Here is a 17,536-nt window from a genome sequence, read left to right as displayed (position 1 = left end):
TTTTTTCCTTTACAAATAGATTATTGTCAAGTTAGTTTCCATNACCCCCTCGGGCAATTCCAGGCCTCCCGCCTGGCTCTGGGGGCGGAGTGAGAATCTCTGCCTCCTTCTCTGGGTCGGGCTGGCGAGCAAGGGCGGGGGCTTGCCTGCCGGGTGCGCTGAGCCCGCTGGAGTGAGGAAAACCAGGTCCCTGTGTCTCGTCACCCGAAACACGAACTCGCGGGCAAATCTGCCAGTTTTTAGCTCTTGGCCTTCCCTCTCGAGTTCCAGCCAGTCAGGAGCGCGGACGCCCGGTGCCTGCGCGCAGCTCCTCCAGGGGCTCAAGCCTGCGGGGAGGACAATGGCAGCAGGTGCGCCGCTACTTCTAGAAGTGCAGCCAGCCAGGAGCCAGCAGAAAGAAGCAGTCCGCGCACACGCAGCCCCTCCGGGACGAGTTGTCGCGCAGGGACCTGGCGTGCAGGTATTTGGCACGCACGGTCTTTCTATGCCCCGAGTGGAGGGTTTTTCCCCGGATCAGAGGTTTTTCCGTTTCAGACTCTCTCTTTATCCCCCTCACTCCCGCAGAGGGGGATCGCTCCCATCCCTGGAGTCTCCGATCACGGCCCGATTTTAACTTCCCCAGTTCACACTCAGGTTAGAAGGCTTTCTCAGTGGATTTTTTTTCTCCCAATCTCTTGGGTTTCGTAAGGTTTCCTATGGCTTTAGATCTTTTCCGTGTGAGGTATGGGCACGAGTGCAAGTACGGAGCTTCCTACTTCTCCGCCATCTTGCCCCTCTCTCCTTGTTTCTTTTGTTTATCATGTTTTTGAGATTATTCTATGCTGTTGTGTTCTTTTTTATTACTGAATACCATTCTGTTACATGAATATACAATTTATTTACCTATTCTCATTTGATGACCATTTCTGTTGTTCCTACACGCTAAATTTTAATGTAAGTAAGCCGTTTAAAAAAACTTCACAACTTTTCTTTATAGTGGACAGTTTTCTTTATGAAATCAAAATTACATTTCTAACTGATTACCTAGGAAATTGGAATTAGATTCTCTGTATTCTGTAGAAACTGATTCTTGGAAAGATAGAAATTTGAATGTAAAATAAAAATGTGTCTTGATGGTCCCTTAACACCCATTCTGAGCCTTTAAAGCCATATTAAATAATGCTAGAATTTGAACTCTTCCTTTACATATTGCTGTGTGAACATTGAGCAGCTAATTCACTCAAACACATTTTTTAACACAATTATTTTTACTGTGTTTCAAAATGAAAGTGGAGAATAAAACAGTTTGTGGGTATTGATCAAATACGAGGTGAAGCTTGAGTTAGAAAGACTGAGCCTCCTAAACTTGGAACTTGAGTCTAGAATTTCATTCATATTGAATTCTGTAACTAAAGTATTTGAATTAATCATCTGTTGCTCTGTAACAAATTACCCCAAAACTTGGTGTCTTAAAACAGCAAATAATTTTTTTAATGTCATCATTTCTGTGGGCCAGAAATCCAGGAGCTGGTTAGTTGGGTAGAAGTGGCCCAGGGTCAAGGTTGCAGTCAAGATGTCAGGACATATGGTTAAGAGGAGTTTTAAGAAAGAAAAATAAGGGCAAAAATGCTAACAATGGGCCTTTTTGTTTGAGAGAGAGAGAGAGAACATTTACACAAGTGAACGAGGGGCAGACAGAGAATCCTAGGAGGGGCAGAGAGAGAGAGAGAGAAGGAGAGAGATGAGAGAGAGAAGAGAAGCGGGGCTTGACCTCACCCTATATGGGACTTGAACCCTGAGATCATGACCTGAGCCACCCAGGTGCCCAACTTACAATGTGTCATGAAGGAGGAATAGCAGTACACCGCCTGAACTGAGAGAATGTAGCAGAAGTTAGAGGCAGGCAGGGGAGATAACAAATGCAAAACCAGGAACTTTTCAATAGTTTATTAGCAAGAAAGCAGAAGGGGTAAATAGGAGGAAAAGTTCAGAAAAGTCACTGTTCACATTGCTAAAGAATTCTATTTTCCACAGCAATTTGGATCTGCTAAAACATTGATTTTAAGCATGGAGTAACATAATCAGATTTGCATTTAGAAGCTAAATTAGAGGAGAGATTAAGAGGCTAGTAGAAAACTATTGTAAAAGCAAGTGGGGAGAGCCAGTATAAGACAGGGAGAAGTGTTATTAGAATCCTTCCCCTCACATGTGGTGGTGGATGGGGTTGGTGAGGGAGAGTGAGGGATTCTTCACTCTGAAAGTGATAGGATTCTGCTAAAAATAGACATACTAGAAATACTGCTAGGATTCTGCATGAGTGACTGATTTACAGATGTCTTTAACCAGGCCAGGGAATGCTTCATTCCTCGAAGCAGTGAGACAACGGAACCCTGGGCATTGAGGTAAAAAAAAAAAAAATCATGCAACAGGTTGAGTAGCAGACAGGTAGATAAATGTGGCTGGCATCATTTGGTGATTTTTTTAAAAAAAATGTTTTATTTATTTCTGAGAGAGAGAGAGAGAGACCGCATGAGGAGGGGAGGCTCAGAGAGAGAAGGAGACACAGAATCCGATACAGGCTCTAGGCTCTGAGCTGGCTGTCAGCACAGAGCCTGAGCCTGATGCGGGGCTCAAACCCACAAACCGTGAGATCATGACCTGAGCTGAAGTTGGACGCTTAACCGACTGAGCCACCGAGGCACCCCTCATTTGGTGATTTAGAAGTGTAGTTTGCCAGGGGCAGGCCTGCTGCAGGCTGGGTGACTCAGTAACAAATGGAATCCAGAGCTGTGGCTCAGCAAGGAATCCCTTTATATAGATCAGTGGTTCTCAACTAGGGACAATTTTGCCCCACAGGGGACACTTGCCAATGTTGAGAGATATTTTTGTTTGTCACAATGTGTGTGTGGGAGGTGCTACTGACAAATAGTGGGTAGAGGCTGGAGATGCTGCTAAACATTTTGTAATGCATGGGACAGCTCTTCTTGTCCCTCAAACAAAAAATGATCTGGCCCCAAATATCAATAGTGGCATGCTTGAGGGTCACTGGCCTGGCCCAATTGGAGGAGCATGTGACTCTTGATCTCTGAGTTGTGAGTTCAAGCTCCATGTTGATTGTAGATATTGCTAAAAATAAATAAATAAATAAATAAATAAACTTAAAAGAAAGGAAAAAAGAGTCTCATGGCTGAGAAACCCTAATTACAAAAATAATCTCTTCTAGGATATTCTCCAACAGATTATGTGATTCTAGTGAGGGGTGTGACTAAGATCTCTGACCTTGCTGGTCCAATCAGATTTTTCCAGGTTGAACTGAGGAAAGAAAGCTTTCTTGGAGCTGGAAGAATGTGATCATGAGGTAATTGTAGCCATGTTCTTGCCTCAAGAAGAAAGCTGGTCTATGGAGAGAGAAAAATGAGACAGAGAGCTATGCGCATGTTATCGGTCATTTCTCTTTATTGGCATTTTTTCCCCTCCAAGGAACTTAATGTGGGAATGCAGTTTCCTGCTTCCATAAAGTTGAGGCTACAGCTGTTTCCCAAGCACCTTGAGGCTAGGGAGGGCCCGTGATTAGGTTCTACCACTCAGAACCAACCATGGGAGATTGATTCAGGAGAGGGTAACCTTGTCAGGGCTGGGCCAGGCTTGTAAACTGGACCAGGCCAAGTCCCCCTTGGCTACTAAAAACTGTGTATAGTTGCAAGGCAATTGTATATCTAGTAGGGAAATCATGGACAAAGTAGCAGGCTTCTGATAGTGGCAGAAAAAAGAAATCATTCAGAGCTTAGAGGTTCGAGCCACATGGTTTGTGAAAGGGAAGGGTCATGTATTGTTGGGTCAATCTGGCAGGATCTTACCCTAAATAGAAAAAATACCATCACCGCTAACCCAGGCATGTCTCCCATGAAGCCTGGGGAGATTTGAGAAGCCACCCCCTGCCCAGATGTCTCCCAAATTGGTGTCTGCTGGTGTGTTTTGCTGACAGCATGCCCTTTGTATTATTTTACTGTAACTGCCAAATTTATGCAGCAGCAGGCTTATTTTTGCCAAGGCTCCAACTAAGTGTATCAGTCTGGGTTCAGTTAAGGAAAGAAAAACCACTCTGTTTAATACAGTTGTGAAAAGTTTAATATAGAGTATTAGTGGCTTCACCAACTGCTAGAAAAACAGCAGCACAGATCAGGGAAACTACCACTGAATAGTTCAGTCTGAAGTGCCAAAGACAGTAGGGGTTCTCAAGAGATTGCCAGGAAGTGGCAACAATCCTGAGAAAGTCCACTAACTGTCCTGTTCCACAGCTTTCTACTGGGAGCCACCGGTTCACCAGACCTTTTCAGGAACTTGCTGGGAGTTTCATGCCTGGCCTATGCCTCCGAGTGCAACTCTCACCTCTACTGTCTTCCAAGTCTTGGCAAATGCTATCAAGGGATTCTGGGAAATGTAGTTCTGGGCTTCTCATCCACAGTGGATAAGGGACCTTGTAAAGACATGCAGATGCTGCCCAGCACTCCAGTAGTGACCACTATAGCGGAGTAAGGACACAAACATTCCACAAAATCCCCCTTCTGGAAATCTTGCAGAATAGGGTGGAGAGATCTAAGCTTTCAGAGGCAGCAGAACAGAGTTTTAGCCAGTTTGTTTCATTCAGAGATGTGTCAGTGGTAGCTTCTTCACTGGAGAAGTTGGTAGTGTGATTTGGGCATTGTCCAGACTGCATGCCCACCAAGGATGATTTCCTAGTCCTGCCAGACATTGTGCCAAGGTACCTAAAATCCTTTAATAATTTTTTTGCTGGGGTGCGTGGATGGCTTAGTTGGTTAAGCATCCAACTCTTGGATTTGGCAGGTCATGATATCACAGTTTGTGAGGTGGAGCCCCACATTGGGCTCTGTGCTGACAGCATGGAGCCGACTTGGGAGTCACTCTCTCTCTCTCTCAAAATAATAAATACACTTTAAAAAATTATTTTTTTTTTACTTATGATAGTTGAATGCGTTCTATTGTTTACAGTTAAAGATCCTGCCAGATACCTTTAAAAAAAAATCCCTCTTTTTACCTAAGCTTGCTTGACTTGGGTTTCTGTCACTTGAAACTGAGTCCTGATGTAAATAACTTTGTTAATTTGGGCTGAGAGGAAGAAGCTAGTGGAGGGAAAAGATTTAAATATAGGTAAGAGTAAGACCCTAATTCTGGAGAATGAACCTTAAATCTCAGATAGGAAGAGAATCCTCTCACCCTCTGAGCAAGAAAGAAAGTAAGAAAGGGTGTGGACACAGATGAGTTTGTAGGAGAAGGTTGAGAATTCAGGACAAGTAGGCTTAAGTAGGAATTAAGGCCATCTGCTGGGAGACAGGGGAAGGCTAGGATCTTACAGAGAACAGTGAAAGGCTAAAATTAGTATTATGAGGGGTGGAAAAAACTGAGCAGGGGCATATTTAAGGAGTTGCTAAGAATTGCTGAGGGTCCCACTGAGACTGATGACCCCAAATTTGTTGCAGGGCTGATCCATGGTATGATCAGTTGTGTCCAATGACACTCAGCAGCCCACACATAGGGGCAGGTGGTAGTGGGGTCAGATGAGGATAGTAGGTTGGACTGAGGAGGGTGAGAATAATGATAAGATGGTGTCTGTTAAGCCTCCTGATAGGCCAGGGGTTGGACAGAGAAGACAGTGGAAGCAGGTGGAAGATCAGGAGGTTGGGTGAAAAAAGAGGAACTAGAAGTTTGCATGATGTCAGAGAGTAATAGGAGATGTGGTTGGGGTGGTGAGAGAATGTGGACAACAGGAGGAAGCTACCAGTAAGGGGGAATCAGACTGGAAGATTTTAGAGGAGAATGTCAGTGTCCAGGGTGTGAGGGTGACAATTACAGCATCCTTCAGATGGTGAGTTCTCTTTATCCCCTTTCTTAGGCAAAATCCCTCCTTAGTTGTTCTTCCCTGAATATCCATTCTTATCTTATTCAAGTAATAGGGTTGCATAAAGGGGAAAAAAGGAATATTGTAGTTCCATCCGTCACATGCCTCAATCCATGTCAGGCTGACTTCCTGGACAGACACATACTCACCCTGCAAAGGCTTTCTTTGTAAGAGCCTGCTTCCTATTCTCTGACCTCTGCCCCAATGTTAATGGGATTCTGCTGTGTCATCTCATTTAATCTGTTGGACTGAGTGCTCTAACTGGATAGATCCCGTGTATCTTTTTTTTTTTTAACCACTGTATGCTCACTATACAGGGTCTGATACAATAAATTTGTTGGATGAAGAAAAACCCCAGATAAACTGAAACTGACCCCAGGAGGGGGGAGTGGGTTGGGGTGGGGGGTCAGTGCTGAGAAATTGGCTTTTGATAGGGAAGGCCTGTAGCGGTGGGACAATGGATTCATAGGGACTTAATTTTGGTTTTTGAGTGGGATGGGTGGGGACTGAATCATCAGCATGGAAGATGAGGGTGGGGTTTAGTGGTGAGAGTTTTTGGAAGAATGAGGGATGAGAAATTGAAACCAGTCTTCCTGTTATTTTTAGGCATTAAATAAATGATCTCATCTAATCCTATCCACCACCCCAAATTAGGAAAAATCAAATCACTGTCCAAGGATACATACTAATAAGATCATAATACAAAACCTTACCCACCCAGGGACGAGTCCTCTCCAGAATTCAGAATCCTCATCTGAGAATATTATCTATTCCTCTGGCAAAATTCTCTTACAAGATTTCCTTTTAATTTTTTTTTTCAATCTTTCTCATCATTCTGAATATCAATGGTTTGCAGTTAATAGCAACCATTGTTAAACATAAAAACCCCACACCACAATGGATTCATTCATCCATTCACTCATCCTTTCAAAATATTCAATGTGCAGCTACTAAGTGCTGGGCACGATGCTAGGTGCTGGGGGTTCAACAATAAAAGAGAAAGAGACAGGATACTTGTACTTTTATAACTAGGTTGAGTATTCTTACTGCTTGTTATTGCTAATAGCTCGAAGATTTCAATCAAGCTTAAAACATTCTTTCTGAAAGATTCCTATGAGAATCTTTTTTACCTAACTGTTTATCCAAGACCTACATCCCAGTCTCCTGCTAAGGAAGTTGATTTACATTTTACTGGATAAATACAAATATTCTTTTGAGTAAACAGAGTGGAAGGACATCTAAAGCCAAGAATCTCCTGAGGAATCTCTGCTTGTAATTTCTGGTGAGCACATGGATCTCAATAAGGGGAGATTAAAGAGTCCTCTAATAATTTAGCACCATCGGCTCAAGAAAAGGTTCTGAAAGTAAACCTGGACCTATTTTCCCTAAGGATACTATACACACTTTAATTCTAAAGGGCAAGGATAGGGAGCCACTGGAATGCTGTCTGCATTCCAGGATCACAGCTGGCATGCAGAAGTGATGAGGCAAACAGGGCAAAACCTACAGAGGAATGCGGCCTCACCTCCACTTCTCACCCCAAGATGCTCATGGATGGACGAGCTGAAGCCAGGTAGGTGGCTTGAACTGAATTCCAAGTGGTGCTTCTGGAGTCTTCGGCACTATCAGATGGGGACTCTGGGGGCTTGCATGTCACAAGTCTAGGTTAGTTGTATGTCAATAGGGGCCACTGATGGAAGACTCTGGATGAGGAAGAATAGGAGGCAGAAGGGAAATGGCACCAAGAATTATCAGGTTGGGGCCCAAAAGTTGGAGCCTGCCAGACCTGATAAGATGGGCCCTGCTGCGGGAGAGCAGTGGTACTAAAGGAGGCTAATTTTGTCATTGTGAGAGTGGAGGCTGAATCGTCAGAATAGCAGCTGAGAATTGTAGTTTTTGGAAGGAGGAGGAAATAGGAGAGAAAATCAGTCCTTCAAACCAATTGTTAGGCATTTTCACAAAGTAGCTCATTTAATGCTAACCACCACTTAATTTTTCTTAAAGAGTATTTATTTATTTATTGGGGGGGATGGCATAAGTGGGGAGGGACAGAGAGAGAAAGAGAGAGGAGAGAGAGAGAGAATCTCAAGTAGGCTTCTCACTGCCAGCATGGAGCCAGAGGCGGGAGCCCGATGTGGGGCTCAAACCCATGAGCCATGAGATCATGACCTGAGCCAAAATCAAGAGTTGGCACCCAACTGACTGAGTCACCCAGGCACTCCTCCTAACCAGCACTTTAGATAAGGAAACCCAAGATCACACACCTGGTGCATCGCACAGTGGGGACTTGAACCTAGTTCTCCCTGACCTCAGAGGGTGTGTTCTTTCCAGCTGTGGTCTGAGAAGCAGGACAGTCCTGCTTTCCCTTTCTATCTATCCCCTACCTTACCCGGAGGCATTCTCTTGTTTCCTTGGCCTATTGCAATTCATGTTCCTTTCTCTCTCTCTTCTTTAAATAATTACAGTTTGTAACAACTATATTTATTAAACAAAATTAAATTTAAAAGTAGAGTAGTTGAAAATTTTATAGTCTTTTAGAACACAAGACTCCCAGTCTTCTAAAATTAGAGAAAAACTATACTTATTTATGCAGAGCCTATTACCCATTTTTTTCTCTTTTTATTGATTACTGTATTTAAGAGAAACAGTAGGTCAATGAATATATGATCAAAATACTAAAGTTGAGAGATGCAGAAACTACAACACAGAAAAGTTTAGTGACTTGTTTAGAATAAATTGGCTAGTTCCTGAATGATCCAAATAATTATGGACAAAAGTGAAAGCCGGAGAATCCCGAGTTTACAAATAAACTGAGTTTCAAATGTTTGTTTGTAAATCAGTTATTTGACATTTGGTATATTTCCCCAATGAAAAGAAAATTTTAGGTAGGAATGCAATGTGATTATCTCATCAGAAAATAGCTAACATCTATTATTTGTACCCAAGAACAGTATAGCAAACAACCCCAAATTATTATGCAATACTTACATTTACCACAACAAGAATACAATACACTGAGTGAGAAGGATTTTGATTTTAAATGCATGAAAGAGAAAGCTTAGTTAGGAAGATAAGAAAGTCTGGTAGAGATTCTGAGGATGACTTTTGGACACTGATCAGGGACTTTTGGAAATGGATCATAGATACCTGTTTTTTTTTTAATAGATAGTAAAGGAAACGTCCCGAGTGCCCACTATTTATAATACCCAGGAGTTTAAAACAATCAGTCATTCAAAATCCATCAATTAAATACGCTATTCAAAGCAGCATCTAAACGGCAGTTTCTCTTTATGTACTTTTCACTCCATGCACAAAAAGGCACTTTCCTTCTTTTGTTTGCTCTACACCTAACCAGATCATCCTTTCTCTTCTCATTGCCTGGTAAAGTATCTTCCCTGAAAGCCTAATTTAAATGTCACATCAACGTGTAAACTCCCTTGACAAAATATTAGCTGTCCATTCATTAGAACCAGTTGCATTTTGACTGCATTTCTTTCGTGATGTACAGTGTGTCTTCTGTTTTCATTTTTGGTGCTCAGTAAATAGTTGTCAAATACAATTAAATTGTAATATTTCAGATTTGTCCTCATGAAGTGCCTTCAGACTGCCTTTGCGAAACAGTGTTCTCCACACCCCCAGTCCCTAGCCCTGCTTTATTTTCTTTATAGCATGCATTATACTTGACATAATAGATATTTATTTTGTCTTTTCCACCATAATGTATGACTTACTTTGTTTCATTTACTACATCATCTTTTCCTCAGCATTTAGAACTGTGCCTGATCCAGAGCAGGACTTGAATAAATTGATGTGACTAGAAGTGAAAGAAATATCAACTGGATCTAATAATTCATTATTTCTATTCTATTTCTATTTCTATTCATTATTTCTACCACTATTTAGCTGTAGGACACTGGGCAAGTCATCAACCCATGATGGGCATTTCCCTATAAAATCAAGAAGGTGTAATGTAATTTCATTACTCTGAGAGTCAGAAGTGAGAGAGGGGAAAATGGAAACTGAGTTCAAGGGCTCCTGGGTGGCTCAGTTGGTCCAGTGTCTGACTCTTGGTTTTGGGTCATGTCATGATCTTGTGGCTTGTGAGTTCAGGCCCTCCATCGGGGCTCTGCATTCATGGTGCTGAGCCTGCTTGGGATTCTTTTTCTCCTCTCTTTGCCCCACCCCCACTTGCTCGCGCGCACGTGCACGCTCTCTCTTTCTCTCTCTCCCTCTCCCCCCCTTAAATAAATAAATAACTTTATATTAAAAAAAGAAATGGAGTTCAAGTAGACACGTATGGGAAAAAGAATGCTGGAGGCGAAAGGCAGAGAGAAAGCAAAGAGCACGTGAGGACGGAAAGATGCAGAGAAACGGCTGCCTTCAGATGTATGGGCCTGTGAAGAATGCTGTGGGAGCTGGAGGCCACACAGAGATGTTGGACTGGTTCAAACGAGGCTCCCAGACAAGGGGAAAGGCAAGCTGAAAGGGGAGCCTTTGAGACAGGCTCCAGGCTCTGAGCTGTGTTGCAAGCTCCACAAAATTTTCAGTTTTGCCTTTCCATCCAGTAAAAAATCAGTCTGCGGGGACTTTGTCAGGGCCTATTAAGCATGTGGCTTAACAGGTGAAAGAAAATGAGATGTTTTCTCTCTCTCTCTCTTTTTTTTTTTTTTTTACAATTTTTTGAAGTTTATTTATTTTGAGAGAGAGAGAGAAAGCGAGCAGGTGAGGGAGGGCCAGAGAGACAGGGAGACATAATCCCAAGCAGGCTCTACACTATCAGCACAGAGCCCACCCAATGCAGGGCTCTAACTCACAAACCATGAGATCCTGACCTGAGCAGAAATGGAGAGTTGGATGCTTAACTGACCAAACCACCCACGGGCCCCAGATAATGAGATGTTCTATACAAGAATCACAATTGTTCTCCATTTAAGGGGAAAAAGACCTCTTCTTTATTCCCCAAGGCAGACTAGATTCCAATCTCTTATCCTGAATCTCCACAGCACTGCTCTTCTCATCTGAGAATATTTTATCCAGTCTAGTGTTGCAAGGTTGCCTTCTTGCCTTTCCTCTCCAACACGAGGAAGTCTATGAAGGACACTATCTATCTTTGCTTTTTCTGTACCAGCCTAGCACAATATCTTGGAGCTAATCTCTGTCTCTCTCTCCTGTACTTACATAGTTTATGTTGAATGAATACAGAGCAGAGGTGAAATTTTTAAAATGTTTTTAATGTTTTATTTATTTTTGAGACAGAGAGAGAGAGAGAGAGGGAGAGAGAGAATCTGAAGCAGGCTTCAGGCTTGAGCTGTCAGTACAGGGCCCGATGGCGGGGCTCAAACTCAGGGACTGGACCATGAGATCATGACCTGAGCTGAAGTTGGATGCTTAACCAACTGAGCCACCCAGGTGCCCCGTGAAATTTAAGTTGTGTTAAAATTTTAGGCTGGTTTGTAAAATAGGAACTGACCTAAGCAGAGGTTTTAAAATTCTTCATAAGCTACCAAAGAGCTATATACATTCAAGAGAGAGTCTTATCTAGGAAGCAACCACTGTAACTTTTTTATTTGTTTACTTAAAAACAAACTTGGGAAATATCCCTCAAAACTTCACTCTTATTCTATACCATGGTCAAAGACTCACTGTCCTTGGCCTCAGTGACTTTGTCTCGCCTTGCAAAAATTCGACTCAGCCACGCTATGTCAGAGCAGCTCCACGAAGCCACCACCCTCCCTGCAGCCACGGAGAGAAGAGAGGCCCCAGTGACCCCAAGCCCAGAGCCCTGGCCAGAGACCCCACGCCCTTCCCGCTGCGCGACGACAAGGCAGTACAGCGGCCCTTCCGGAGCCGCTCCTCCGGCCGCTTCCAACACAGCTGCAGCCCGACCCCACCCAGTCTGCGAGGCCTGGGACGAGGGGCGCCCTACGCAGGCGCAGTGGGGCCGGGGGAGGGGCGGNGGCCGGCCGTGTCTCTCCTCTCTTACAGGTTTGCATCACCTTTTCCTGACCTGAGCAGTCGCCATGGCACAGGTAGGACCGTGCGCCCCCGCGCCGCCTTGCATTTGCCAACTTTGTAAGCTGTGTCAGGGGAGTTGTAGAATTCGTCCGAAAGCCAAAAAAAGTTTGGGAGGAAGCGAAATCTGCCTTGGAGAAGTCTGGGATACCCTTCCGGTTTCCCCTTTCCATCCTTTCCCCCCACCCCACCCCACCCCNCCCGGTGGCTGCCGGTGGGGCGCTGCCGCGGGTGACGTGGCCAGATTTGTGTGCGCCCCCTTTTCGTGAGTGAATATGTAAAAGTGCGCCTCTCCTCCACCCCCCAATCAAAAGATCCGCTAAAATTAGAACCAGAGCTGGAACAGCACGTACAGGTCATGTGAGCCCAGCGCCTTTCTTCCTTGTCTTTCTTTCTTTCCCTGCCTCCCTCCCTTCCTCCCTTTCATTCTTCTTTCCTTCTTTCCTTTCCGTTCCCTGCCATTTCCTGTATTATTTTAATACAATGAGTGGGTCTTGGTTTTTTTTCCAGTAGAACTCTATAGTGAGTTTTTCCCCAGTTGCTCAGCCCAGTTNAACGAGTTCTAAGTTGAATTTGCTTTGGGATTGTTTCAGAACTCGATTACCTAATATTAGCCTCCCCCCCCGGTCGGTCTTAACGTTTATCAAAATTGCAGGAAAGGGGCGCGTGGATGGCCCCGAGGTTGAGCATCCGACTGGAGCTCAGCTTGGGCGGTGGTCTCAGGGGTTGGTGAGCTGCAGCCCCCGTGGGACTCTGCAGTCGGCGCGGAGCCTGGCCTCCGCTTCCTATCCGTCTCCTCTCTGCCTCTGCGCTGCTCTTGCGCGCGCGCTCTCGCTCTCACTCTCAAAAATAAATACACATTCAAAAAGTATAGGAAAGAAAAGCATAGTTTGATTTATATAACAGGCTTTAAAAATTGACAATTTTGTACTGTCTTTTTTGAATAAAATATCACTGCTGACACCTCCACCCCAAAACTAATTTTACAGATCTCGGGCAATCTGATTGGCTTGTCAGCATCCAGATGGCTTTGTGTTTTTCCCTTCAGATAATTGTTTTTTAAATAAGTGTTTTAACTGCTCAGACAAAGCCCTCTTTTTATACTCTTCATTTATTTAAAAAAAAACAAAACAAAATAAAAACTCTTATCTAGAATTGAATAAGGTTTCATGGTTCTTTCCAAGAGAAAATGGGAGGATTATGATGACTTGGTAACTTCATTAAATTTGTACAGTGCTTCCATTCTTACTTCCTCTTTTGCGCTTAAGAAATATTATAATAAACTGATTCTCCTATTACTTCAAGTGGAAACTTTGGTTTAGCTTCTTCCCAATATAAAGGATACTTTTATGTGGAACTAACTTTCCTTCATTGGAAATTACTTTTCTTATCTTGACATGCTGGTGTGGTGATGTAAATGTTGATGAAACAAGCATCAAAGAATAATTCCCTTTATACTTGCTCATTCGGCTGTTTCTTGAATCTCTTGTAACTTTACCCAGTGATGTCTGAAGTTTTTCAATCAATTCCTTTTAATTATGTAGATTCCAGATAGCATAAAGGAGCACATCTTTCCAATTGTGGACATTTCTAATTTAAAATAATGAGAAGTGTAAAAGCTGCTATACATATATAACCTGGGAGAATGGTGGTTCATATTGCAAACTTATGTGCATGATCTCTGTCACAGTATAACACCAGGACTGTTTTCTGTCAAACCACGGTTTTTGATCACCATTAAAGTTACAAGTAATGTTAAGAAAGCTACAGTGTTGAATTTTGCACTAACTCTGTTATTAGTTATCCTTGAAAACCATGGAAGTCAAGCATTTTGTTAAAATGTTTACTATTAGGATAGTGTTTTGTTGTTTTTATACTTAAATTTGATGGTGTGCAGAATGCCCACGTTAAGGAATTGCACTTTTACCGTTAAAAAAATTCCCTTGGTCTCCAGTGTAATTGTAGGAAAGCTGAAGTAGCTTCAGTGTTAGGTTTCAAATGGTTTCTATGGTAGTTTCGTTGACCCGTGGTTTTGGAAGCCAGAGACCTCCACTCCGCAGCCATCTGTAGAGTAGTGAAATCAGATGACGGAGACATAGAGATGCACATTGCAGCAATTTAAAATGTATCATTAAATATTGTCTCTTATTTAGTGAAGAATTAAAATGTCACCTCCCACAGCAGTTATTCTTCATGTTTATGAGCTATACCTTCCATACTGGTGTTTTTGTCTTTTTATTTGACCTTGGGACCACCCTGCCAATCACAGTTTGCAGAGATCCAGGAATCAATTGTATAGGTAGCTCCTGGGCCTGACGGTCCTGTTAAGAATTTAATGAGAAAGCATTGATTGATCTTCGATAGATAATTGGAGTTTCTTTTTTCTATAAACAAATATTAGGAATACTTTATACTCTTGTGTATATTTATATTAATATTTAAAAAAAATTTTTAAGCTTTTATTTATTTTTGAGAGAGAGAGAGACAGAGCATGAGCAGCAGAGGGGCAGAGAGAAAGGGAGACACAGAATCCACGAACAGGCGCCAGGCTCTGAGCTGTCAACACAGAGCTCGACGCAGGGCTCAAACCCATGAACCTGGAGATCATGACCTGAGCCAAAGTCAGACACTTAACCAACTGAGCCACCCCTGCACCCCTATATTAATATTTTTTATCAATGCAAATTTTTTTTGTTAAATTTTACCCTGATGGTGTCAGTCTAGGGGGACAAAGCCACGACAGCTACTGTGAACTACATAAAAACTGATTGATGTTGTCGTGTTGGGTGAATACATTCAGAGCTGGAGGTGTTTGTGGAAGAACCACCACTTGAGCTCTGCCTTTCTCTTTCTGGTCCTTGTCCTCATCCACTAGCATTGAGACATCTGGGGGTCTACCCACTGACTGCTATTTTGGAGAGAAGTAGTCTAACATGAGGCTTCCCAGTCTATCTCAAAGGTAACACACTGATTAACCGTGTCTTCTCCATGACCTACAAGAAGAATCTGAATTACAAAGGTACCTGCATGTAAACAGTTCCCGGACAATGTTTTTTTTTATATCTTTGAAATCATCCATTTGAATGGTTTTAGATTTATATGGCTTGAAACCACAACATTCATATTATCTTAGAATAAACCTTGCTAAGTGAATGATGCATTTTTATGATTACTGGACCACTAACATTTTTCTGCTGTGCTAAATTCGGGTATAAGTTAGCTCAAGATACTTACTAAGGAATGGCCAAAGAGCTATTAATTGCCTGAGTTATTTATATATAGTAAAATATTTTTTGAATCCTTTCATCTTTGCAACAGTCAGCTTATGATTATATAAGTGTGAATTTTTAATTTAGGTGTTAGGGTTATTTTCTCAGTCCAACTTAACCATATTTTGTGTTGGGTTTCTTAAACTGGACACTGACCTATTTCTCTCTTATTGCTTTACTTGCTCATGCAGGTTTTTAAAAAATACCACTATTTAGCTAGAGCTAAATTATTTCATGGATATTCTAATTTATTTTAGGTACTTAAAAGTGCATTCTGTACTTCTCTATTCTTTGGTTTAGAAGAGTTGGATGTATTTCAAAGATGAATGTTCCATTTAATACATTTTAATTCAATTTAAGTCTTTTATATTTATAATTTTCTTTATGAGAATGAAAGTTTAAAAATATAGATTTTGACTAATCTGAACTTACCTTTATTTATAATGTTGTTAATAAAGGTTAATTTAGAGCAGCAGGCATATCATGAAGCAAAATCAGGCTACACAATTTTTCACTAGAAACTTCATGAACATCAGAGTTCTCTCTCCTGTGCAAGGAGATTAGAATTTCTCCTAAATTGTGCAAGGTTTGATTAGAATTTTTTTTGGTTTCGGGGGTGCCTGGGTGGCTCAGTAGGTTAAGCGTCTGACTTAGGCTCAGGTCATGATCTAACAGTTTGTGGGTTCGAGCCCCGCGTAGGGCTCTGTGCTGCGGCTAGCTCGGAGCCTGGAGCCTGTCTTCGGATTCTGTGTCTCCCTCTCTTTCTCACTCTCTCCTGCTCATGCTGTCTCTATCTCCCTCTCTCAAAAATAAATAAAAAACATTTTAAAAAATTAAAATTTTTTTTGGTTTCAAATCATTGTACTGTGACAGTTTATAAAGGACAAGCAGGATCAAATGTAAATAAATAAATTTGAGATGAATTTCATGCTAGAGGGGTCAATCAGATATTGATTGCATCTTTTCCTAACATTCGTCTTAAGATCAGATCTCTCTGTAGTGATCCTTCTTGGGATCCTTGGTCAGGATTACCTGTTTGCCTATGGTCTATACTGCTTTGAGTTAGTGTCTCAGTTCCTGATTCCTTTAACTCTTGTTTACATTTTGCATGCTGAGGAAGAACTAGATCCCAAAATGCTTGGCTACTTTGCAAGCCCCTGAGCAATTCATTGGCATTCAGCAAACCTTAATCTATTCCCTTATCTAGATCTGGTACCCTTTGCCAGAGGTAGCAAGCTACCGACAGTTGCGCAATCTGTGGTTTTCTTTTTTTAGTGACTTAGAAATTTAAGATGGTAGAAATATAACAATATTTTTATATTATAGATCAGTTTCTGAAAACAATTTTATTCAGATAATCTGTATACTGTTCTATAACTTAACAAACACATTAGTTGATCTTTTACAAAAATTTGTTCTCCTAAAACCTTTAAGTGTGTTATTTTTTTTTTTTGGACCCAGCCTTTTAATTCAGTATTTTATATAATATGTCAACCTATATTCAATTGATTTATTGAAATTAATGCATTTTCCAGTTAGTATCATTTTTTCAACACCTGCTCCTAACTGTTCTCTTTATTTCCCATTCATGCATGCATTCGTGAATGTATGAAGGTTTTGAGTTCCCACTGTGTGCCAGGTATTTGTTAGACACGGGAATTAAAAAAGGAAATGGAATGAAAGTTTAGGGATATAACAGAAGCATTGTCAAGTCCATTGTATGCATTATTTAGTGCTCATAATACTATTTCAATTTCACAGAAGAGAAAAATTGAGGTTACTTAGCTGGCATTAGTCAGATGTGACAAGGAGGAAATCAGTATATAGTCAGATGCTGTATGTGGAGGCAACAGCAGCAAAAGTAAATGCTCAGGGGTATAAAGGAGTTTGGCATGGCCAGGACCTGCAGGCAGTATGGTATTGCTTGAGTGAAGCTGCAGTCAGGTGGGCAGATGGAGCTCTGTCTTAGGAACAGATGCCAGAAAGAGCTTAAGAATAGGAATCATTTTGTAGGTAAGGAAAGATGTCAGAAAGTTGTAAGTTGGGGTATGCCATGATTAGATTTACACTTAGCAACAATAACCTTGGTGCCAGTGTGATGTTGCATTTGAGGGCTGCAGAGACCTCATGGTGGTTCAGGGGTTGAGGAAGGGAAGGAGAGAGAAGCTGGGTATTGGAAGACCAGTTAGGAATCTACTGGTATGGTCCCAGTGAAATCTTTATAAAGACTTAAAGTAGGCAGTGGCTGGAACTTTAAATAGGGGACTGTCGGAGAGAGTGGGCAGATTGGATGCATGTGGTAGTTGGTGGTGAAGGGTCTGGGTAGGTTCAGGATGAGTGGCTTGCTTGACTGAGTGGT

At 42.0% G+C, this 17,536-nt stretch overlaps 1 protein-coding gene across 1 annotated transcript in view; it reads left to right on the top strand.

Annotated features, from left to right (window-relative positions):
• Positions 1–11,855: 11,855 nt before the first annotated feature.
• Positions 11,856–17,536, top strand: part of ANXA5 (annexin A5) — a 30,722-nt gene continuing 25,041 nt past the window's right edge. The window contains exon 1 of the mRNA XM_077770883.1: positions 11,856–11,925. Within this exon, the coding sequence (XP_077627009.1) occupies positions 11,917–11,925 (9 nt within the window). The 5' untranslated portion in view covers positions 11,856–11,916. The remainder of the gene's footprint in view (positions 11,926–17,536) is intronic.

Source organism: Crocuta crocuta, unplaced genomic scaffold, assembly GCF_008692635.1.
Source record: "Crocuta crocuta isolate KB4526 unplaced genomic scaffold, BGI_CrCroc_1.0 scaffold331, whole genome shotgun sequence".
Taxonomy (NCBI): Eukaryota; Metazoa; Chordata; class Mammalia; order Carnivora; family Hyaenidae; genus Crocuta; species Crocuta crocuta.
The sequence above is the reverse complement of the archived record's forward strand: the minus strand, read 5'-3'. Positions and strand labels throughout refer to the sequence as shown.